This window comes from Mizuhopecten yessoensis, unplaced genomic scaffold, assembly GCF_002113885.1.
Source record: "Mizuhopecten yessoensis strain PY_sf001 unplaced genomic scaffold, ASM211388v2 scaffold716355, whole genome shotgun sequence".
NCBI classification, from domain to species: Eukaryota; Metazoa; Mollusca; class Bivalvia; order Pectinida; family Pectinidae; genus Mizuhopecten; species Mizuhopecten yessoensis.
The window spans coordinates 1,050,465-1,076,689 of NW_018480075.1; the positions used below are offsets into that span (position 1 = coordinate 1,050,465).

Genomic DNA, 26,225 nt, shown 5'->3' on the forward strand with positions numbered 1-26,225 from the left:
AACCCCATCTCTAACACTAATCACAGGACTGTGATATGTAAGATTTCAATTTTCAATTTCAAAGTATTTTATTGACAATACATATATAATACAAACATATAAGTTAACATTAAAGGAGATATTTGAACAGTATTGACAAAAGAATAAGACAACAGGCTTTGCCTATATCCGTCTTCTTCTAATTCCGGTAGATATGTACAATGCTTAAATATATAAAATGTTGTGATTCGTTTCCTCTCACACTCATGCACACCCACACCCACACCAGCTTATGTCTAATACTCGTTATTTAAGGGATAAAACTTGCCTGAATAACAATAATTATAACAATACATGAATATTCATTTGGAAATTTATCTAGCACGTATAAGTAACGAAACGTTTTGATGATTTAATATAAGAGTCAACATGTATAAGAATAGTTTTATTTAATTGGTTGGATGCATTACTAATACCATATACTAAACAGTGCAGATTTAAATATCCTACTAGATTATAAATAGTGGTAATATGATGCCTAATATTAGAATACAGAGGACATTGAAAGAAAAAATGTATTAGATCTTCCCTCTGTACACCACATACACAGGAAGCATCATCAATCAGATGGTCTTGTAACTTATCACAGTTAAGATCACTTTTAAAATTTCTTAGCTGACATAAAATTATGTTAAGTTTCCTCGGAACACAGTTAATAAAAGTTTCTGAGACGGATGTATCAAAGGTTTTTTTAAGTTTCTTTTTAAAAGATGAAATTGAGATGGAGTCTCGTACAGTGCTATCAAGTGCATTCCATTTTACCATTGTAGAAGGGAAGAAGCTATTCATATAAGTAGTAGTTCTTGTCTGTGGTATATTAAAGAATCTGTTATTTCTGAAGGTATAGTTATTATTTACATTTAGAAATGGTTGAATGATATTATCGAGATAAGTTGGAGTGTAATTATTAAGAATCTTATACATTAATGTTAGTTTATGATTTTGTCTTCGTGTGTGTAATGTTTCAAGTTGTGTTTCAGTATACAGAATATGATGAGATGTACCTCGTCTGAGGCCAGTAATTAAACGCATAGCTTCTAGTTGAACTGATTCTAAAAGATCTGATTCCGATTTGGTACAATTATCCCATACTATATCAGAATATTCTAGCACAGGTCTTATATAAGAGACATATAATGTTTTTAATGTATTCCTATCAACTGTAGTTTTTAAAATTCTAAGAATACTTAGTCTAGAGTTCGCTTTCTTATAAATATTTGAAATGTGATCTGACCATGTCCCTTTACTGTTAAATGTTAGTCCTAAGTGAGTATGGTGTTCATGTTGTGCAATTGGAGTATTGTTAAATAGCAGTTGAGGATGATTGTTAATGTGTCTACGAGAGAAGTTAATAGCTACAGTCTTATTCGGATTGAATAGGATCTGCCATCGCTTTGACCATTCAGAGATTGAGTCAAGATCATCATTAAGCATGTTAGTNGTAAGATGTAAGATATTGTATACCCTTAACACTTTTAAACAAAGTTTATGATGTGTAAGGTTACATACACCCTTAATACCAAGCATGAGCTTAATACTTAAAGTCAACAAGGGTTTGAAAAAGTGGGTGACCAAATCATTAGGTTTGTTATCTAATTAGCTTCGAGTTACATGGCAAATTGAAGAAATTCAGTTGAAACTGTTATCATTAAGGGGCAATCTTGATTTTTGAAGGGCAATAAACGTCACAAATTTACGATAATTTCCTTGTTGAGCAAGAGTTCAAAGAGCTTGGTATAATATCTAAATAAATGTGTGTGTGTGTTATTTCTGAATTAAATGACAGGACAACATGATGATTTGTCGTTATCCCGTAATCGTCTGTTGATGTTGATTACTGTTGACAAGTCTGTTCGTGTCGGTTTCGGTCGTCAGTTTGTTGGTGATGTTGATGAAAACAGCCATGGTAATTTCACCGATGATTTGCAATCATGCTGCAGGATTAATCTGTTTCTCAAAAAAAGCTCAACTTGTATTTTTCTTTCGAGAGGAAAATCTAAGCGATCAGGTCACAGTGCAGAGGTCTTGACTTCTCCTGGGTATAAGGTCCGGAGAAGAAGGAACATTTTTGGTCATGTACCATATTTCACCTGTTGTGTGCTCAGGGGGTCTATTCCTCAATAAAGATTTATATTATATTGTACCTGATATGTACCCAGGCCTATTTCTCAGTAAAAATGTATACCATATTGTTCCTGTTATGTGCCCAGGAGATCTATTTCTCTGTGATGTTTTATACCATATTTATCCTGTTATGTGTCCAGGAGATCTATTTCTCCGTGAGGTTTTATACCATTTATAACCTGTTATGTGACCAGGCGTTCTATTTCTCTGTGAGTTATTATACCATATTTAACCTGTCATGTGCCCAGGAGATCTATTTATCTGTGAGGCTTTATACCATATTTAACCTGCTATGTGCACAGGAGGTCTCACAGGTATAATGTGTAAGGTAGCATATAACCTTAACTCTAGTTAATGGTAAACTGTAATATAGCGTATACCCTTAACTCTTACACAAATCACACACTATGTCTGTGATTTGTGTAAGAGTTAAGGGTAAACTGTAATATAGCGTATACCCTTAACTCTTACACAAATCACAGGTATAATGTGTAAGGTAGCATATAACCTTAACTATAGTTAATGGTAAACTGTAATATAGCATATACCCTTAACTCTTACACAAATCACAGACATAGTGTGTGATTTGTGTAAGAGTTAAGGGTAAACTGTAATATAGCATATACCCTTAACTCTTACACAAATCACACACTATGTCTGTGATTTGTGTAAGAGTTAAGGGTATATGCTATATTACAGTTTACCATTAACTATAGTTAAGGTTATATGCTACCTTACACATTATACCTGTGATTTGTGTAAGAGTTAAGGGTAAACTGTAATATAGCATATACCCTTAACTCTTACACAAATCACACACTATGTCTGTGATTTGTGTAAGAGTTAAGGGTAAACTGTAATATAGCATATACCCTTAACTCTTACACAAATCACACACTATGTCTGTGATTTGTGTAAGAGTTAAGGGTAAACTGTAATATAGCGTATACCCTTAACTCTTACACAAATCACAGGTATAATGTGTAAGGTAGCATATAACCTTAACTATAGTTAATGGTAAACTGTAATATAGCATATACCCTTAACTCTTACACAAATCACACACTATGTCTGTGATTTGTGTAAGAGTTAAGGGTATACGCTATATTACAGTTTACCATTAACTATAGTTAAGGTTATATGCTACCTTACACATTATACCTGTGATTTGTGTAAGAGTTAAGGGTATATGCTATATTACAGTTTACCCTTAACTCTTACACAAATCACACACTATGTCTGTGATTTGTGTAAGAGTTAAGGGTAAACTGTAATATAGCATATACCCTTAACTCTTACACAAATCACACACTATGTCTGTGATTTGTGTAAGAGTTAAGGGTAAACTGTAATATAGCATATACCCTTAACTCTTACACAAATCACAGACATAGTGTGTGATTTGTGTAAGAGTTAAGGGTATACGCTATATTACAGTTTACCCTTAACTCTTACACAAATCACAGGTATAATGTGTAAGGTAGCATATAACCTTAACTATAGTTAATGGTAAACTGTAATATAGCGTATACCCTTAACTCTTACACAAATCACAGACATAGTGTGTGATTTGTGTAAGAGTTAAGGGTAAACTGTAATATAGCATATACCCTTAACTCTTACACAAATCACACACTATGTCTGTGATTTGTGTAAGAGTTAAGGGTAAACTGTAATATAGCATATACCCTTAACTCTTACACAAATCACAGGTATAATGTGTAAGGTAGCATATAACCTTAACTCTAGTTAATGGTAAACTGTAATATAGCATATACCCTTAACTCTTACACAAATCACAGGTATAATGTGTAAGGTAGCATATAACCTTAACTATAGTTAATGGTAAACTGTAATATAGCGTATACCCTTAACTCTTACACAAATCACAGACATAGTGTGTGATTTGTGTAAGAGTTAAGGGTAAACTGTAATATAGCGTATACCCTTAACTCTTACACAAATCACAGGTATAATGTGTAAGGTAGCATATAACCTTAACTATAGTTAATGGTAAACTGTAATATAGCATATACCCTTAACTCTTACACAAATCACACACTATGTCTGTGATTTGTGTAAGAGTTAAGGGTATACGCTATATTACAGTTTACCATTAGCTAGAGTTAAGGTTATATGCTACCTTACACATTATACCTGTGAGACCTCCTGTGCACATAGCAGGTTAAATATGGTATAAATCCTCACAGAGAAATAGAACTCCTGGGCACATAACAGGTTTTATACCATATATAACCTGATATTGTTCCTGTTATGTGCCCAGGCGGTCTATATTTCTCTGTGTGGTTTTATACCATATTTCACCTGTTATGTGCCCAGGAGCTCTATTTCTCTGTGAGGGATTTTACCATATTTTAACCTTTTATGTACCCAGGGGGTCTACTCTTCAATTAACCTTTTCGTTGCCACATGAGTTACATTGTATATATGTGTATAAATTACATTAGTTATCTATTTCTCTGTGAGTTTTTATAACATATTTAACCTGTTATGTGTCCAGGAGATCTATTTCTCCGTGAGGTTTTATACCATAATTAACCTGTTATGTGCCCAGGCGGTCTATATTTCTCTGTGAGGTATATTACCATATTTTAACCTGTTATCTGCCCAGGAGATCTATTTCTGTGTGCGGTTTTATACCATATTTTACCTGTTATGTGCCCAGGAGCTCTATTTCTCTGTGAGGTATTTTACCATATTTTAACCTGTTATGCGCCCAGGAGATCTATTTCTCCGTGAGGTTTTATACCATATTTAACCTGTTATGTGCCCAGGAGGTCTGTTCCTCAATAAGAGATTTATACCATATTTTACTTTTTATGTACCCAGGGGGTCTACTCTTCAATTAACCTTTTCGTTGCCACATGAGTTACATTGTATATATGTGTATAAATTACATTAGTTCAGTAAAATTTAAGATTTTTCAATCATTTTATTCAAATATCAATATCTTTGGTAATATCCATGGGATCTTTATTTTCACTTGCAAATTACCTACTGATTATGCACATATGTTCAAATTTGCTATATTATCTCATTAACCTGTAAAAAATACAGGTGAAAAAGCTAATTAAAGGTAAAAATTTAATGAAAATGTTATCAAATGCATATAAAATGAATGAAAGTGTTTGTTGTTATTCATATTCTACTTACAGCAGTAAACTATGATCTTCCAAGAACAAAATGACACATTTGTTACTAATTATATATCTCAGATAAGTTCAGGTAAGGTAAGAAAATGATCAGGTAAATTAGCACAAATCTTCAACTAAAGTTCTTAGTTTTATACCTGCATAAAACAACTAAAGTGTATCTAAATCCTCCAAATATGCACTTCGTTGATGTACTGGCAACCCCACATTGTCAGGTAAGTTTCAAGTATATTCCTCATAAGGTGAGATACAGGTTAACGAGCACAGGTGAGATACAGGTAAATATTTTCAAAATTCAAAACTAACAAGTTTCTGAAGCTTTTTGTCCTTTTTTTTAGACTTTATCAGTACTCCAATAGTTGGTTAATCTTGGAAGACGGTGTACACCCATCATTATATTCACAGAAATGAAGGCACGTACCTCAGATGCTGACGTCGGAATCCATTTTGGATCCGGGCCTTTTTGGTCTGCATATCTGTTCGTCTCAACCACGGACTTTGATAATCTAATTCCGTGGTCTCAACTGCTACGGTTTCAAAGAAAGTTTGTGGCAAAAAAAGTGTAAAATATTGGAGATGATTTGCATCAGACGCCAATCCGTGATTTACACCAGTAGTTTCAGTGAAATCCGGCAAAACAATATCCGACAAAATACGAGTCCATTCCCGATTCAAATTTCCTAAATATGGGTCGTCGCCATTTTCACTTTCAATTTCCTGATCGTTGCCAGAATCGCCCGTACCGGTACCATCCTCATCATCGTCAGAATCATCAGAAATATTAATGTCAGATTCATTGTAGGCCTGCTCAAGTTCATGTTGTTTTGATATGAATCTTGTGTTTGCCTCGTCGATATCGTGCTCTTCAAAACCATCAATGTCAGTCTCATCCGACGACTCATGTTTCATTGACGAAGTTTGAAAGTTCATCGGAAAAACTGTAAAAACTTCTGTTTTACTCCGAAATTCCTGCAGACTTTTACTAGGTTGTAAAACGGAAATAACAGCCGATCATAGTCACATAAACTCTTGACGATAATGATGCTTATTTCTGCTTGGTTAGGTAGCAATGCAGGGACGCTGTACACGGCCTGTTTCAGCCGGTTTAGCACTATACGATTGCGGCCGATTTTGACCGGTTTAGCAACGAAAGGGTTAAGATGTATACCATATTGTACCTGTTATGTGCCGAAAAGATCAGAAGGATTTTGATCTAATCAGGCAAGCATCCTTGGGTAAATGTCATTCAGTATTGTGTATATTTTTCATGTGGAAGAAACCACCTAGAAATTTCCTGAAATGTTTTAACAGTACTTACAATCATCAGACTCCCTTTATCTGAAAATCAAAAAATGATGGTGAGGATGAAAAATCAGAAATCGTCCTCCATTGACACTTGGCTAGTATATGTAAATCTGGAGTTCAATGTCTGACTGATTAAGTTTTCTGGATTAGAAAAGGTTTGTTAAACAATTCTATAAAAAAGAAAACACATAATATGCTGCATCAATTAAGATATTTTAATTCAAAATATTCTTCTTGAAGGATTTTTGAAGCTGTATCTGAAAAATGATAAATAAAAGGACAATGTTATGTTCACTTTACGACAGAATGGTGGTCATTTTTGTGGGAAGCAAATCTTATATTTCAGCAAAAAACTTGGTTAATCTGTATTAATAAAGAATTGAATTGGTTATATTGAAATGATGTCACATAAAACTTATTTCATCCTTGGTTGTCAACACTTCACATTGTTTTCAAAATAAATCCAATAGAATTACTTCCATGTTTTAATCCAAGATTATGAAAATCACACATCTTTGTCACAGCTTTAGGGTCTCCTTAATGCTTGACCTGTAAGATTAAATATTCCAGAGGTGGCGTGACTAATACATGCTTTCATTAGAAACCAAGAACCATAACTCTCTACAATACTGGTGACGGAGCACCGCTAGAAAATGGTGTTTTAAGAATGTCACAGACTTCCTGTTCATCCTCAATTTCACTTGCATAACCTTCTTTATGTATTTCACCGTTTCTCTTAGCAACAGCATTGTTAAATTTTCCATTTTCATATTTAATTTTGTGGATGGGTGTGGTTGCTTTGGAGGTTTGAGGCGAATATTTTGACAGTAAAGTAGTATGGGTAGCGTTAGACGCACAAGTAAGCTCCGTCATCTCGAGGTGGGGGTTCTTTTTGCCCCGCAACACCCGATACTTGCTGTTGCCGAGTGTCATGGAGGCTAGTACTGTGGATTGTGGGTAGGTGAACGCATTAAAATCCTCCCTCCTAAGGCACCGCTGACAAAACGTCTTCATAAAGGTGCGGCGAAACTTCTGGCCGAACGCACAGTACAGAATGAAATTGATCGCACTGTTAAACGTAACCATGAAATTCCTAAAAGTTGATAAGACTTTCCAGCCGAATAAACTTTGCACGCTTACCATGTCGACTGCGTACGCCACGTTGTAGATGAGAGCGGGGACCTGGCAAATCATGAACACAATCACGACTGATACCAACATGATGGTCACGTTGTTTTCACGGTGTTGCCGCACGTTCATATCAATGCGTTGTTTTTGTGATTGTTTTACGGCCAAGACAAGGAAAGTGTTGATTATAGCGAGGGACAGCAGAGGAATAAAGAACATCACAAATAAATAAAGGCCCAAGAAATACACTCTGTGGTAAATCTTGTTGCCACCGAACTCCGTGCTGTTGTGGATGATAATTGTGGCATTGGTGGCATTGTTCTTGTCGTAGTCGATGCGGTAGTCAAACCAGCGGCTCAGATTGAACAGGAACGAGGTGATAGACACAAATATGATGACCATACGGGCACGCGCAATTGTACACATTTGGGCCGCCTTCAGCGGGTGGCATACAGCAATATACCGCTCCACTGTGAATGACACTGTGAGCCACAGGGTGGCAGTCTGTGCCACTAATGCAAATGGGTAAATGTACACAGCCACATATGCGAAAGCATGGTGCCGAAAAGACTCCGAGAGTTGAGGAATGGTGATGAGAATTAAGGTGCCGATTAGCACCAATCCGTCCCAGATAGCTAGAGCTGTGAGGTAGCAGTTTGTCGACGAATGCATCGTCCGGCGCGTAAGTACTATAACAGTGAGTGTATTACCCACAAGGCCAAGTACAATGATAATGAAAGCCATGATTCCATTCATGTAGCATTCGATGTAAAGTGGATCTAAGGTGTTGGGGTTGGGTATTTCCTGGGGTGGCGTGTCGTACCCACCACTAGTGTCTGTGGCACTGTGGTTAGCGCTGAAATCCATATTCATCACTAATGATATGTTGATATTCAACATTGTCGTGGCAACAGGCATCACTTTAATATCGGTCTCAATTTCTTGCATTGGTGTGATGTGTAATCCGTGTTCAGTCGATCGGTAAGTATCTGGTCATTGCGATTCAAATCGTGAGCCAAGGGAGTTGATTTTCCGGGTGGGCATTCATCAATGAAAGGCGATCGGCTATGGAGAAGCTACAGAAGGTTGATACAATGATCTGTTGATTTGAAGGCAGGCCTGCATGTTTGATCTGAAAGTAAAACAGAGATAAGTCAGTCGTGATGTGGATTGCAGTGGTGTCGATTACCGATATTCAATGTAACAACTAGCAGGCCGTGAGATCAGGAATTTACCGTTCTACACAATCGACTCACCGACTTTCCGATCAAGCCATCGACAGGACACAATACTTAGAAATGAGCCTGATTCCTTATCTCATCCTTCTGGACCCTAAAAAATCTTAATGCATTTTGCATCATAATTGAACATGCTTGGAGACAGAATTGGAGACGATCTAAACAAGAAAAAAACCTGAACGGATAACGCATGGACTTCCAGTCACAAAGGAATCAATTTCACAACCTGTGTCAAATCAAATCTGATCGTGAAAAAAGATAATTTTATTGAATAATTTTTAAAGAAAATGAAATTATTTGACAGCTCTTAACTATCGTGACATCCTAAAACAGTGGAAGATTCCCCAAAGATCCTCTCCTTCACTGATAATTGCTTCAAGTTTTTCATCACTTGTGAGATGCATTTTCCAATATTTCCGATTGTTCAAAGGGGGCGACACCACGTGCATGTATATATTAAGTTAACATTTAGAATGTCTAAAAAAGTACTTCTTACGCCCCCTGTTGAACAATATATAATAGTGTAAATTAGATTAGTTTTGGTAGCTGTTCTCTACAATGAATTTATTAAATTGGAGAGCAAAAAAAAGATGCAATTAATTCATCCAATTTCAAAATTTTAAATTGAGGATAAAAGTTCAAGTCTCCCTCCAAAATTAAGATGAAGGCATGGCAAATATTTATTTGTAACAAAGATTGAGAATTGAACATGAAATATGTTTAGCAATGGTTGTATCTAGATCAACAATATCATTGTAATTAAATGCCCAACACTAGTAGCCCCATGGCAGGTGCTGGAAGATATATGCTGTCAAATATTTCATGGGATAATGGCTACAAAAAAGCTGCATTAGTGTTGTTGTCATTCAGAAAAGCAGGGTTGTGTTTAGAAAAACTACATTTATATGTAATAATATAATTGCCATAAAGTGTTGTATTTAAATGTTTTAATAAACCCGCAGTTCAGAAATCAAAATGCATTATAACAGAACAATGGAACTTGATGTAGACCTAGAAATCTATGTGTGAGTAAAGTTGATGTTCTATGTAAATTTTCTCTTCAGATGGATTTAAAAACTGATACAATCGGCTCAAAAGAATCTTTGCAACATATGAAGATTCAGTAAATTGGTGATATTTCACTGTCATTTGGTAAGAAGTAAAAATCTTTTGATGTTGTCGTGGTAACAGAAATATTGATCTTGGGTGTAATTAATCATTACATGAAAAGGTTAAAGTTTTAACCTGGCTTTTATCTTTACTTTGCTGACAAAGTAACGATATTATAGCAAAAAGACGTTGGGATATTAAAACCCTTGTCGATTTTACTGTGTTGTGTTGGCTGTTGGTGACAGGTGTCCTTGTGATCAAATAAAAAAAAGTCACTGAACTCCACAGAAATGTAGATGTCAATTTCAGCCATTGAAGTACATTTCCAAACTAATTATATAAGCTAAATGTTGTGGTTTTTCTTCAGACACAATTTTCTTACAATTTTCTTTCAATTTCCATGAAAATTGACAATTATTTTTCTTGACATGTAAAATATAGGATTGAGATAAATTATTATAAATGAACTAGTTTAAAGAAATTCTTTCCATCTTGATTTGGAAAGGAGAACCTATTATAGTCTGTATCACAGGTATTGTGAATTTCTTATGAAGTACTGATGATTCAGAGAGGGTCTCATAAATATAAATTCAACAGAAATATTGTCACTTCTGAATGACAAGTATCAAATTACACTTGTTCTCAAATTAACAATGTTTTAAATTTGAACTTTTTGTTTAATTGGATCCTACAAAAAAAAGGCACAAAAAAATTTAAAAAATCCTTTGAATTGAAGTTTTCAAAATAAATCAACTTTAAGTATGCTGTTCATGTGTCAACCTCTTTATGTACTTTAATCTGAATATTTAAAAAAATGTCAAGTTTCAGAGCTGCAACTTGTTTTGAAGTAGATAATCATCATAATTCACAGGATAAAAGCCCCAGAATGGTCACCAGCTAGTCTTTAGACAAAGAGTAGAAAGATTATGGACCTAGAAGGACATGTAGACAAAAAGATCTGCCAATATATTAACAAACTTCCTGTTTTTAAGTAACCTTCTGCCCGTTTTCAATGGGGATAAACCCTCTCCAGATATCTGTATAATTGTACTATTGGCTGTAACTTAAATTTAGAAACCCACCTTTTTAATTATACTAATATCAAAGGGTTTATCTGGGCCCAAATGACTAATCTCAGTCTCGATTTCTGAAAAAGAGTATAATAATAATGAAATATAAAGAAATCCCTTTAATTCTAAATTTGATCTCATTCTGTAGGCCTTTCCCCCCCAGACATGTCAGATCTATACAGACTGTTGACAATAAGAGTGTCGGAGTGGGAGGACTTAATTTGGAGCAGTGCAGAGCTTATTAAATACGGTCTCAAGAGATTTAGAGAAAAAGAATTAGATCCAATCAATCTAGTTGTTTTGAGACATTTGAAGAATGTGATATAAAGAAGTGTTATTGTGACTGAGGCTATTCCATCGCCTTTTCTTTGTTTTACTTGTTCAGTTTATGATGAAAGTATATTGTAACAAGTTGTCTAGTGTTTGCTGAAACATGAATGAATTTCTTTTAAGGAAGTTAAAACATTTAAGGAAAAGAGAAATAGATTGAACAAAAAATAACTAGAACAAAATTGTTGAAAACTAATTAATTGTAGGTTTTCAAAAAAAACAAAAAAAACCCCAACTGACCCCATTTTAAATCTCTAAAAGTTGAATAATAGTGAAAAATTGAAGAGGAATGCAGACTATTTAGTTTTGCAGAGTGAAATCTAATTTTTAGAAAAGTTTGAGATTTTAAGTTCCAGGGCTTCAGTTCTGATTGGTTTTTACTAGAAATTGATTTCATGGCAGTGTCAATTTCTCTTAATTTTCTTGTTTGGCGTCAGTTTCTGTCTATCACTAGAGGGCAGGAAGCTTCTAAATGCAACCAACTTTCTGGCAATATTGATTGTTTGGTAAGTTTGTGTTGGGAGAAAAAGACAAAAGAAAAATATTTTGTCCCAGATATTTACATGATTTGTCAATCGTGTTTTGAAGGATGAAATGTTTTAGTAGTTGATGGTTCTGTACTGTAAATATAGATGTACAATTCTGTTAGCAGTGACCAGGGATTACGTCTGGCTGTTCATGGTTCTGTAAATATAGATGTACGATTCTGTTAGCAGTGACCAGGGATTACGTCTGGCTTTTCCGTGAGAGTGATGCATTGCAATGCATAACAATATGCCAGCATGACATATAGCAATGCAAAATAATCATTTTTCCGAATCTTGTAATATGTTGGATAAATGTAGACCCGCGTCTTTAATCCCCTGTGCACAAAGTATTGCCTGCCACGATTGTCTAGAGGGTGTGCCAGCACTAATACTTGTTATTTTTTGTGGCGGCAATATGTATTGACGACGGATCACAATGACATCGTACCAGAACTAATAAAAAAGAAATCTATCTACACAAATTGTAATGAATCCATATTTGTAAAAAAATAACACCAATCCATTCTTATTGGGATATTGCAGTCTAATTGTCTGCTGCGGGGTATCACTACTCGCCGAGAATATATATATTGACAATTTTCCACAATGACGTGTCGTATGTGAACCACTTCCACATTCCCCCGAGGTTATATATTCATATCTAAATGTTTTCCTTGTATGACCTGTCACTGTTCTCGTGACATTTACGGAACTATGTCATGCAAAAAACGGATTGTTCAGATAGTTTCGTAAAGTATGATTAAAGTTAATGAATGTCTCCTTAAGCCTCCTTATATGGAAGTGTTTTGTAATACTTCGAATAGAAGTGTCACGCTTATATGTATATATATATGTTTGTACAAATACTTCAGATTGTGTGCTGCAGGGAGGCAAGAGGAGAATTGTATTCAATGTTGTTTTATAATACAATAAACATGTGTACATGGTTCATTATACAAACAAATAACAAATATCATACCCTGCAAGCGGTAGAACAAATTTCCCTATCGTGTTGATGTTTATGATTATGTGTTGGAGTGTGGTAATAGGATTAGGCTCATTACGACCTAAATTAGTTAACATTTCCTCATTCAAAAGTCGCTGCACTCGGGGTCAGCTGCTAATGAAATATACATTGTGAAATTATCTGTTTGAGTGCTGTTGCAATTTCAAGTTTCTGAATGCTAATCCTCGTACAGCAGGCTGAGAGTTAATTCAAAATGTATATTAATGAACAAACCTACCAAAGTGCTGAACTGATTGGCAAGTTTTTCTCATTACAAAACCACAATGTACTGGGTAGTCCCCTATCAATACTTATAGTCAATAAAAGTGGGTTTCGTCTGTGAAGTGTATCAACCCAGGGTTTCAGGTTGTTAAAGAATGATTTGTTAACTTCTGGAACATTTTCAATAATTTTGAGCTTTAACATTTAATCTGTTTGTCTCTTAGACATTAAATTTATCTTTGAGTGCCTAAAATTCACAACAATATTCAGATATTAAAACTTTAAAAACTTAAAATTTTGAGTTAATTTAAACAAATCAGATTTATTAATAGAAATTCAAAATTGATGGAAATTACAAAAACTTAAATATTCAAATTCACTGAATCTCTACGTTTAAAGGTTAACTTTTAAAATTTTAACAGCAAGAAAAGCAAAATATTTGAAAATTCAATTTTGCAAAGAAATTTTACTTTTATCTTCTTCTTAAAAATTTGAGTTACAGTTTGTCTATGTAAATTTTTCCTAAACTTGTCCACGATAAATAAAGAGACTTTTACCTGAAAGTAATTTTTGCGGTTGATTTACAAAAAGGGTTGTAATTTATCCAATAGAAGCCAATTTTAAAACCAAGATGCCTACCATGAAAAATTAAAGAATACATTATAGAGAAAAATAAAAAAAATATGGTACTTCATTTGAAAGTGTATATATACAATGCAGATACAATGTATCTGTTTTCAGACCTATAAGTCTTCAATTTGTTCCTGTCAACAGTGTATCTTACAACAAAATTGAAAGAAAAAGTCAAATTGAATTTACACCTGAAATTGAAGTCGAAATACGAATCGATGACATGTTTGATTAGGTTGGAAAGCTGTCTAATAAAAGGGTTTGTTTAGAGATGTAGCTGAATGAAATCCCGACGCCTGTTTATTGTGGGACATATTTTCAGACCCAGTATAATATATGATCATCAAACATTTTGTAATGATGAAGCATATTTTTCATAATTTTCTACTGTTGCCCTGAAATTTTGGTTTCTATTAAACAGATTAAATAGTTTGGTGTATTTTTGGAGGCTGTTATTAAAACGTTCTTCAAGTTTTTCCAATTATAAAACTAAAGAGTTTTAATTTTTAGAGGGCTGTTTGAGATTGAAAAACATTGCAGATTATAGCTGCAAGAGTCTACCGTAACCTGATGTGACCACCAGTTAAATAGTTTTCTCTTGTAAGACTTTTTAAATATAAAGATTAGAAAATACCTTTGTAAGGACATTCCTGAGGTGACAATCTCATCCAATAATGCAACTTTTGTCAGTGGTCATTGTCAGTGGTCATTGTCATATATATGGCAACGGTCAGTTTGATGATGAAATTTGTGACCACTTTGATGACCATCAGTTAAGGCTCATGAGTTGGTTAATCAATTAACTGGTCAATTAGATTGTAGAAACACAATTAAGGGCTCAACAGCTGTATACCACCACAATCATCACCGATACTTACAAGATAGGGACTGACCGCTGTCTTAACAGTGACCACATGTTGTAGGCTACTGGTGTGAACAATATAGAGTCAAGTGGACACTGGTCACTCTGATGACCTAAATGTGTTTCTGGTAAAACTTATCTTGTTTTCTAGGAAGTGAATTAAAACAATTAAGAGTTGACTATCAGCTCGGGATTGATCATCACCCTGTTATTAGAAGTCGGTGTCTGTCTGCACAAGGCTGTGCGCTATCTGATATATTCTCCCCTGACAGTATCAGACCAGAGCAGAAGAGCAGTGTCTGGCAGAGTGTTACAGCAAGCTGACAGACATTTGCATTTTCTGTGTTTCTAGAATGTAAAAACTTACTTCAAGTCGGTAACTAATGATTTCTTTCCATCACATACAATGGCTATTATCATAAGAGTGCTTGAATTTGTTTGTCAGATCGGAAGCCTTGGCGATATGACTTGTATACTAATGCCTTCTAGGTTTGATGTGCATTTAGATATACGGTTCCAAAGTGATATTTCAAATCTCCTAGTGTGAAGAGTTCCCATCAGATGATGCACAATCTGCACAATGAACACTAGAATATCTTTCCCCTTATCAGATTTCCAGGTACACATGCACTTATCACGGTAGCCAGGTAATATAGGTGAACACCAGAATATTGTTATTTTGAAATCTGAGTATCTATTACGAAGACCAAATTGCGGTGGATATTTTCAGACATTTTATCGACCGTCTTGGTAGGGGATGTTTCCTTTTTCAATCATTTATCCATGAAACTTTCCTACACAAGATGTATCAGTTTTAGTATGTGACAGTTATTTTTAGCTCACCGGGTCCGAAGGACCAAGGTGAGCTTATGCCATACCGTGGTGTCCGTCCGTCCGTCCGTCGTCCTTACGTCAACAATTTCTTTCTTCAAACGACTTCTTCTTCTTAACAACTGATTGGAATTAAACTAAATTTGACCGGAAGCATCCCTAGGTGGTTGGGATTCAAAATTGTACAAATGTTGGGGCTGACCCCCCAGGGGGCTGAGGGGCGGGGCCAAATAGGGTAATTTGGCCATGTTGCTGTAAGTGACTTCTTCTCTCGAACTAAGAGATGGATATCAACCATATTTGACTGAAAGCATCCCTAGTTAGTGGAGATTCATATGGTGGGGCTGAGGGACGGGGCCAAAAGGGGGCAATTTGGCTTTATTGCTATAAACAACTTCTTCTGTAGAACTTTGCCATGGATATCAATCATATTTGGTCGGAGGCATTCATGGGAGGCAGGGATTCAAAACTGTACAAATGGTGGGGCTGACCCCCCGGGCTGAGGGGTGGGGCCAAAATAAGTTTATTTCTTGGAAATGATTGAGTTCCCCACCTGTAACCATATATACAATTGCTGAGTATAAAGAGAAGAATGCACATATGCTTCCAGATTGGTCTTGGGGTCTGCCCCACCCTTGGAGACTTAACCCATTGGGTTATAACTTCGAAACGGTTGAGATCCCCATCCTTAAACTATATACAATTGTTGGGCATAAAGAGACAAATACAGTCATGATATTAGAACTGACCCCAGGGTCTGGCCCCACCCTTGCAGACTTAACCTGTGGGTCATAACTTTGAAACAATTAAGATCCCCACCCCAAAACTATAAATACAAATGCTGGGCATAAAGAGAGGAATGCAGTCATGATATTAGAATTGATCCTGGGTTCTGACCACAACTCTAGGGACCTAGTTTCACAGCTTGCATTGGAAACAGTTGAGATCCCCACCCCATAACCATACATAAATTGCTGGGCATGAAAAATCTAATACAGATATACTACAAGGATTGGCCTTGGGGTCTGGCATATTCCCTTGGATCTCATTTGGAGAATATTTTGCCATGATTGCTCAGATATCCAGGTGAGCAATACAGGCCCTCTGGGCCTCTTGTTTACAATGAAGAATTAAGAAATGGAAAAATTGATGTTCATCATAAACATTATGGTTCTGTAGCAGAAGTTCCATTACCAAACAATTGTTTGCAGTTTTGAACTTCCAACCAGCATTAAAGCTTCTAAAAGAAGTCAGTATAGTTGACGGCTGCTCGGGTTTCAGGCGAGGTCATCTGAATGACCACAACATCGGTTACAAAAGAGGTCAACAGTGACCATATTAAAGTTTCAGCAAAAGTCAAATATGACCACAGCAAAGGTCATAGGTCAAAGGTCAATACTCAGACCCAGTTAAAGACGTGTGGTACCGGTCAATATTGAGCACACCTGAAGTTTTATCAGAGATTGACAATGACCTCATAAGTACAAGTGTGAACCCCAAATACCCTCCCCCCCCCTTCAAATANTACCCAAAAGCATTTTATAGCTTATATTCCAAGATATGTATTATTTGACGAGTACATAATGCCGTTTTATAAATTCTTTTGTGGCTTTTCTCGGTTGGTTGACATTTCGAAAAAGTTCAAACAGTTAAAATAAAATTGTCTTGACAGGCAATATTTATGTTGTAATATGATACTAATGGTCATTTTGTGCAAAACAAGAAAACAAGTTCAGACTTAAAATTGCCATGGAAACATTAAAGAATTGTGGGTAATTATGAAAAAAGGATCAAATATCTCTTGTGTTATCGTGTTAATTTTTGGCCATTATTACTATAACGACATTTGAAATAAACCCTATCATGTCACTATTTCAAGGTGTTTGGAAGGTTGAGGTTCAAATAGCTCCTTAAATTAGAAAAAAAATGTAAGTCCCTCATGAGCAGCCATTGTGATTTAATGATGGAAGGTTAGCATAATTGGATTTCTGTAGAAGATATAATTTCTTAAATGGCTTCTACTAAAAGTTGGATGTCTAATATTAGATGGGTCCCTTGGAAGGAAATTCCAATGGCATCTCAAGAAAGTTATAAAAATGCGTTACTAACAAACAAGAAGGAATGGGATACTCCATAGTGACAGTTTTTATCTTGGGAACAATTCATTTATTTTGTAGTTCTGATTCCTTGGAACCAGTTAAACAGTTTTCTCTTGTAAGACTTTTCAAATATAAAGATTAGAAAATGCTTTTGTAAGGACATTCCTGAGGTGACAATCTCGTCCAATAATGCAAATTATCTGGGTCGGTGTGAGAAATTCTACACTTGTGCTGATGGTGATCAACGATCAATCATGCAGTGTCTTAATGCACATGACTGCATAGACTCTAACCGTGCAAACATTCAAGGGATCTTCAATTTTTGCCTGCAAGTACGATTAACCTCAGTGCATTGCGCCAGATACACAATAGGTATTCAGACGAAGACAAAGTAATATTAGTTAAATTTTACCGTTAACTTTTTACTCAAACCATTGATGTTTCTGCTTCCTTTCGCGATGGTGAAAAGACAAACTATGTTAGGTAGTGAGTTTTAAAATGTCATCTTCATTTTGCATGATGTGAATATCCGTCGGATGGAAATTTTATTATTTTATTATTTTTTCACAATTCATAAAGCTCTTATTTTACAACCTCCCCCCCCCCACCCATTTCCTTTCTTTGATGTGGTTTATGAGGTTTTATGAGTAATTGCAACTGTTTATGCAATAGCGTCTGCCTGACCTTACTAAACGCTTGTGTACAACAATCATTTCATCAACCACTTGGCAGATTAAGTTAATATTTACGCAAAAGTGTTGTTACATGAAGTTCTACACCTTACTAAATTTGGTAGTCAATGGTCAAGGCTAAAGGGTCAATTTAGGTTACACTTGACCATTTTGCGATTGGTGGGGGGTTAATCTCAATGTGAACGGCCTGCTCACTTTCATTTGATCTGAAACATATCTGAAAAGCCTCTCTTTCTATATGAAGTTATATGTTCTCATAATTGGTTTCCCTTTCGTTCTTTGAAGAATTTGTCTAATGCCATCCCTGAAGGTGAAATGTCATGGTTTAGCATCGTTTTCTGGTATTCACCCGTCATCTGTATCTTGTCTGCCGATTATTTTGTCAACGTTTTGTTGGAAAAGCACTTGGCTCGTCGTCATTATAACCGTCATTGTGTGAAAGTGAATGCGAGATTGGACGCATGTATTGTATGACACCGAGTTCAGATCAGGACTGGGAATCATTTGATGGTCTATGATAATTTATTGCAAGACGTGTCGCACGCTCGCCTTTGTAAAGCTTTCCATTGAATATAATAGGGCTATGGTGCTGCTTTAAATTTGTAGCCATCCACAGCATACGTGGGTGTTATGGGTGCGAAAGTTTTCAAAACGAGGCATTGCATCGATATAGGCATACTTATTTTAGCGCAGATGTGTAGTTTCAAAGATGTAATGCAAACTTAATGGTGTAACAGAAGCCGGAAGCGTCATGTTGATTTTGGTTTTAATTGAGGTGTTTGTACATGTATGGGGGCAGAAATGACAACTTTAGGACTCATTAGATTACGTTAATCTTTTACGCGGATTCATGCGAACACTGCAGGGTTTATATAAATTTTGCAGTGGAAAGTTTGATTTCTAGCTCTTCAGATCAACTTCATATACCCTGCATATTTTTAGAAATTTCAATTTATCTTTCCTTACTTGTATCGCTACTTCCATTATATAATAAATCATGGTCATTAAAGTGCTTGTTTATTATCCTGTTATAATGTGATCAACAGTGCTATAAAGTTAAAATGTATATAGGTAGCATTACCACTATTTTGAAATATTTCTTTAAGTCAATTTCTCCAAAAGTGTCCCATATAAATCCCATCTTGCACCATGCATTTTATTGAAACATAATTTTTCAAGATCAAAATTTATTTAAAAACAAAAAAAAAACCTGCCAAGGGTTGAGCTCTGTACCACTTAACTGGCCAATCCTATATGTCATCAATTTTGCAGAAATCCTATATGCACAGCATCAAAATGAGAGAGTATATCCTGACAAGGGAAACAACTCCAAGCTATAATTCCTCCCCCCCCCCCCCCCCCCCCTGCTCCGATACTACTCCCAGGTAATAAAAACAGTTATAAGAGGAACCTTTATCACCATTATGTTTTCTGCATTGGTACTCCTTAACTTGATATTGAAAATATTATAAATGGATAAAAAAGAAACCACCGAATTGCTGCAAAGTTGTGCACCTTCATCTATAGCTTCAGGAATGTGATTTGTATTTTGGACTTCCTTCCAAATTGCTGCTGTATATGGACCAATTTGTGAAACTGGCAAAGTTTTTATGGTACATCTTTTCCAATGACAAGGTCATTTGTTTCATCAAGGTCAAATGACTATCCAAAGTGTTTTGAGGGCCTTTTCCTTTTGGCCAGTGTGTACATGTGTCCTGAATATGACCTTGGGTTTTTCAGTCACAGTGTTCAGAATGTAATAGATAACAGCTAGGGGCTTTTGTGGTTCAGCAGCCGCCTTCACACAATCGGACTCACACAGACGTGTATCAGATAGCTGGTGATATAATATTATTCATGTTGGTACTTAGCTACGGCCATCAGTAAAGATTGTGAATGGTGTTCTTAATCACACCCATACACACCCATACAATTTTGTTTTTCTAGGAAACGACAAACTGATCAGCCCTTACTCTCTGGCAATAAGCCATATGCCTACCCACTGTCCATCTGGAATTAAAAGTTCTGTTTTTTTTTTTTGCAATATGGCTTTTGATTGGTTAAGCCGAAATGACTTTGATCAAATCTGCTAACGTAACCATACCATGACCTATGGTTTATTTATAAAAACAATCGGGGCAGGAGTAACGGTTACGTCCGATGTTCATTGGTTTACATGTTATTAATTAGGGACTCTCACCATCAACGTACATCAAAACAATTCTTAAACATTTCAGGTTTTCCTTTTACAGCTGACCAAATTTTAATTCTGGCAGTTTTATCACATGACTTTCCTAACCTAGCGAGGCTTTTTACTTAGTTACGCTTGTAATACAAACTGAGGTGTTCCAAATGCCCTTTCTTCTTATTCACATACATGGCCTCAATTTCTCCCGTGGCGTATTGGGTTATCATTATCGGCACTCTGATATTGAGATGGGCTAATGATTACACTATTGTGTATTTTGTGTTGCCTGTAACGGATGTCCAAAAAGCAGGACCTGTCACTTTTCCGGCAGCAGTGGCTGCGTCAGTATTTATTTTTAGAAATATAATTAGGACCATTGTTACGTCTTATACCTAATACTACCTTCGGATCCATGCATCAGACATCAAATGTCGCGCTTACATTTCCAAATCCAGCAACTGTTATAGGTTCATCTGTGTGTTAGAATGTTGTATCTTAAATGGTTTAAGTCCTTGGCCGACTTTTTACACAAAAGATACATCCTCGGCATGGGATGCTGTGTGGTCCAAGTTTTAACAGTCGAGATCTTGTCAGTTTCCTTAAGTTCCTAAGTCAATGTTAAAATTTTGTGTTTAGATGTGCAATGATTCATGGCCATTAAGGTAGTCTATGACTGAAGAGGAATATCACGAGATTTGTCGGTAAAATTAGAAATCAACGAAGTAATCATCGTTACCTCACCTCTACTTTTGATAATGCACGAGGAACGTGTTAGTGGTTATGACACCTTTGTCATCGATAAATAACATTTATGTACATAAATTAAAAGTGAAATTCACACATACTAGTGTTGGTTGCATTTTACCCTCCTACCCCACCCATCAACTAATAAGTCATTGAAAATGTGGTCAAAACATTGTTTGGCAGATATCGTTGTCTCCGGATGATAACAAGTACAGTCGAACCTCGTTATCTCGAACTCGTATAACTCGAAGACCCCGTTTAACTCGAAGTATTTCATTGGTCCCGGCCAAAACTCTTCTTAATCTTAGTAATAAAAACTCTGATAATTCGAACTCTGAAAACTCGAAAAACTCGGATATCCCGAAGTGAAACATCGGTCCCAACAACGAAAATCCAACATAAAAATATCTCCTACCTCGAAGTTTTAGATTCACAAGTCTATCATAAATTCTTTAATTATTTGATACGTGCTACGGTAAACATCGTTCTCATAGAGCAGCTGACGCTCGGTCATAATTACTTCGATTAAACTTATGGCATTAAAATGTGTTTGACTGTAAAAACACTTTGTACAAATAAAGAAACAAACTTAATCAATGTTAATTAACAACAATTAGTACTTACTGCGAGCCCGTAAACAATTTGAATAGCACTTTATTTACACCAAAGTTGCCGACACATTCTAACCGGAAAATGGGTCACAGTGTGCGGTCATGCGTAAATAAGCTCCACAGTAAAAATCACAACCTATGACTGGTTCGTTGGTTTATGTTTTTACAGGAGCTCGTATGGCATTGATAATTAATTGAGAGATTATAGGAACAATACGATAATTATTGTTGATTACGTCGTGTTGAGGAGATGTCAAGTGTCATTGTGGTTTATAAATGTGGATATGTTTCCTGATTAACTCATACCCATTTCGGAATGTCGAAATCAACTGAGCAATCCAGCGTGTACGCTCCAATACAGTGATTTGTATAAAGACTTGCGCACTTTCATTTCCGCATTGAAATTTCTATCAGCATAGCAGGAGGTCGGAGACAGCAGGTGTGTTTATTGTAACATTAATTAATTAATGAATATGATTATGAATAAGTTATTTTTAATTTTATAGTTATCTTTTCGTCATTTATCGACTGTTTAAATACGTTGATAGTCAGAGAAATCAATGACATATATAGCCTCATGTTGGACCAAACACTTTACCAAGCTTTATGCCAAAAATAGGAACTCGCTTAACTCGAATACTCGGATAACTCGAAGTTTCCCAACGATCCCGTCGACTTCGAGATAACGAGGTTCGACTGTATATCAAACTAGTCCTATATAGACTTCTTAGTAATACTGGCTGATTAACCAATGAAAATTGTCGTGACAACACAGACGTGTGGTGACTGGGGAATTCACTGTAATATTTACCCATCATAGTCAATTAGTTCTGAATTACAGGTAACCGTAATCGTTTCATAAAATCTTAGATCCATGTGGTTTCAAACCCATTCCTGACCACCTCAAATTCGTTAAAATGACGATGAGATGAAAGCAGGTACTCACGAAAATTCACTTGCAATAAACATTACAAGAGATTGTAAGTTAAGTAATGTTTTGTATGTAAAGGGTCTTGGGTCCTAGATTTACTGGGTTCATTGAAGATGGAATGTATACTTTGTATAGCCTTAAATGGGCAAAGGCTTGGTGTACAATGGTTTATTTTGCCAACCTAATGCAGAATTACTAAAACTTCAAACACATGTCGTAACTACTTACACATTGAGTCATAATAGCATGTACATAAACATTGAAAAATTTCATCATGTTTTAATTAAAAAGAAAATGATATTAATTCGTTGGTTGTTATATTTATTAATATATTGTAAGGCAATAGTTTTCCATAAAGGAATGATTGTGATAATTAGAACTTTCAAGATGAGAAAAAATGAAAAAAGTCTAAATTTGAAAATGATGTTTAAAGTTTATTCAAGTCTCCTCTGAATTCATTTGTAAACTACTATATTTTTGAAAGATCTGCAAGACTGAACATTTTGTGGGACAAATATAAATTATAGTTTGCAGTAATCTATTTGAATTCTTTGGAAGGGACATTAAATGATTAGACACAAACTTCATGCACTGAATTTCATTCAAAATCCATCAACTAAAGTCTTCTCAAAGTGTCGCCGGAAGGCAGGCACGGACAGTTTATCACCAATATCGAAATCATTATTGTAAAACAGTGATGATTTGTTGGGGGAGATGTCGAAGTAAACTTGGTTGTAGATTTCACAGAGTCGGCGCGCAGATGTCAAGTCGACATACATACCAGCTGGCATTTAATTATGGAAGAAAATTGAAAACTGATCGTTGCTTTGTGCAAATGTTTTCCATTTGTGTTCGGCACCCTATAGCTGTCAGAATCTTAACGCTTTCCGCCAAGTTGGCGGCTATTAATGCAAATATTGCCGACTTCAATATTGGTGCGAAAAAATTATCTTTGCTGTTTATATTGCTGAACTATTTCCAACACTACAGAATGTATCGAGGAATCAAGTTTTCTCTCATTTCATGTGAGATTTAGGATGTTAAAAAGCAGATTGAAAAACAAGTCGGGAACGAGGAGAGGGATGGAAAAAAATCTCTATATTACATAAGTTTTCAGGAATGGAGTGCTAACTGTGATACCTCGGTGAAGAATGAAGCAGGACATCATGATCTACAGCCAGATGAAGTCACAGTTAGCCGCGGTACCACAGTGAAGAATGAAGCAGGACATCATGATCTACAGCCAGATGAAGTCGCAGTTAGCTGTGATACCTCAGTGAAGAATGAAGTTGGACATCATGATCTACAGCCAGGTGAAGTCACAGTCAGCTGTGATACCTCAGTGGAGAATGAAGCATGACATCATTATCTACAGCCAGATGAAGTCACAGTTAGCTGAGACACCTCAGTGGAGAATGAAGTAGGACATCATGATCTACAGTCAGGTGAAGTCACAGTTAGCTGTGATACCTCAGTGAAGAATGAAGTAGGACATCATGATCTACAGACAGATGAAGTCACAGTTAGCTGTGACACCTCAGTGAAGAATGAAGTAGGACATCATGATCTACAGCCAGATGAAGTCACAGTTAGCTGTGATACCTCAGTGAAGAATGAAGTAGGACATCATGATCTACAGCCAGGTGAAGTCACAGTTAGCTGTGATACCTCAGTGGAGAATGAAGCATGACATCATTATCTACAGCCAGATGAAGTCACAGTTAGCTGTGATACCTCAGTGAAGAATGAAGCAGGACATCATGATCTACAGCCAGATTAAGTCACAGTAAGCTGTGACACCTCAGTGGAAAATGAAGCAGGACATCATGATCTACGGCCAGATGAAGTCACAGTTAGCTGTGACACCTCAGTGAAGAATGAAGTAGGACATCATGATCTACAGCTAGATGAAGTCACAGTAAGCTGTGATACCTCAGTGAAGAATGAAGTAGGACATCATGATCTACAGCTAGATGAAGTCACAGTAAGCTGTGATACCTCAGTGGAGAATGAAGCAGGACATCATCATCTACAGCCAGATGAAGTCATAGTTAGCTGTGATACCTCAGTGGAGAATGAAGCAGGACATCATTATCTACAGCCAGATGAAGTCACAGTTAGCTGTGATACCTCAGTGGAGAATGAAGTAGGACATCATTATCTACAGCTAGATGAAGTCACAGTTAGCTGTGACACCTCAGTGAAGAATGAAGTAGGACATCATGATCTACAGCTAGATGAAGTCACAGTTAGCTGTGATACCTCAGTGGAGAATGAAGTAGGACATCATTATCTATAGCCAGATGAAGTCACAGTTAGCTGTGATACCTCAGTGAAGAATGAAGCAAGACATCATGATCTACAGCCAGATGAAGTCACAGTAAGCTGTGACACCTCAGTGGAAAATGAAGCAGGACATCATGATCTACAGCCAGTTAGCTGTGATACCTCAGTGAAGAATGAAGCAAGACATCATGATCTACAGCCAGATGAAGTCACAGTTAGCTGTGATACCTCAGGGAAGAATGAAGTAGGACATCATTATCTACAGCTAGATGAAGTCACAGTTAGCTGTGACACCTCAGTGAAGAATGAAGTAGGACATCATTATCTACAGCTAGATGAAGTCCCAGTTAGCTGTGATACATCAGTGAAGAATGAAGTAGGACATCATTATCTACAGCTAGATGAAGTCACAGTTAGCTGTGATACCTCAGTGGAGAATGAAGCAGGACATCATGATCTACAGCCAGTTAGCTGTGATACCTCAGTGAAGAATGAAGTAGGACATCATGATCTACAGCCAGATGAAGTCACAGTTAGCTGTGATATGCAGTATGGTCTTGTACATCATTTCTGGGAAAGATATCACAGAACATAATCTATCATATACCCCCTCCCTACTTATAATTGGTCAATCTTTTTTCACAAGAGGTAATAAGGGGCTTTTTTGTAGATAGATACGGTATGTGAATTAAAGATCATGAAATGTTTCCCTCTGAGTTACAAGTTACGAGTTAAAACTCTTGAGACATTCTTTGGTATGAATGAATTCAGAACTGTTCAAGTAGAATTTGTTTGGATTCAAGTCCTAACTGCCCACCTTCATTTACTGTTGAGGGACTGAATATGATCCACTTTAGATTTGAATGATGCTTTATTTTCCTCTTGACACCCAGCTAGAAAGTTTTCATTTCAACATCACTCAAGTGAAGTGTTCCCAGCCTCTTGTATTTGGAATTAAAAAACAAGTGCAGTGATTTGAACTAAAAGCACCTATAGCACAGACATTTCTGCTTCATTTCATTAGCACAGGCTTAATACCTTACATCATACGACTAATATCATAAGTAGAGTTTTAGCTC

At 36.1% G+C, this 26,225-nt stretch overlaps 2 protein-coding genes across 4 annotated transcripts in view; one reads left to right on the forward strand and one right to left on the reverse strand.

The window, feature by feature from the left end:
* The window catches only part of LOC110443640 (focadhesin-like), a 364,600-nt gene that overhangs the window by 35,378 nt on the left and 302,997 nt on the right, over window positions 1-26,225 (forward strand). The window lies entirely within an intron of this gene.
* Window positions 6,846-26,225, reverse strand: part of LOC110443642 (FMRFamide receptor-like) — a 39,528-nt gene continuing 20,148 nt past the window's right edge. Inside the window, exon 2 of the mRNA XM_021487988.1 lies at window positions 6,846-8,901. Within this exon, the coding sequence (XP_021343663.1) occupies window positions 7,263-8,717 (1,455 nt within the window). The 5' untranslated portion in view covers window positions 8,718-8,901 and the 3' untranslated portion in view covers window positions 6,846-7,262. The remainder of the gene's footprint in view (window positions 8,902-26,225) is intronic.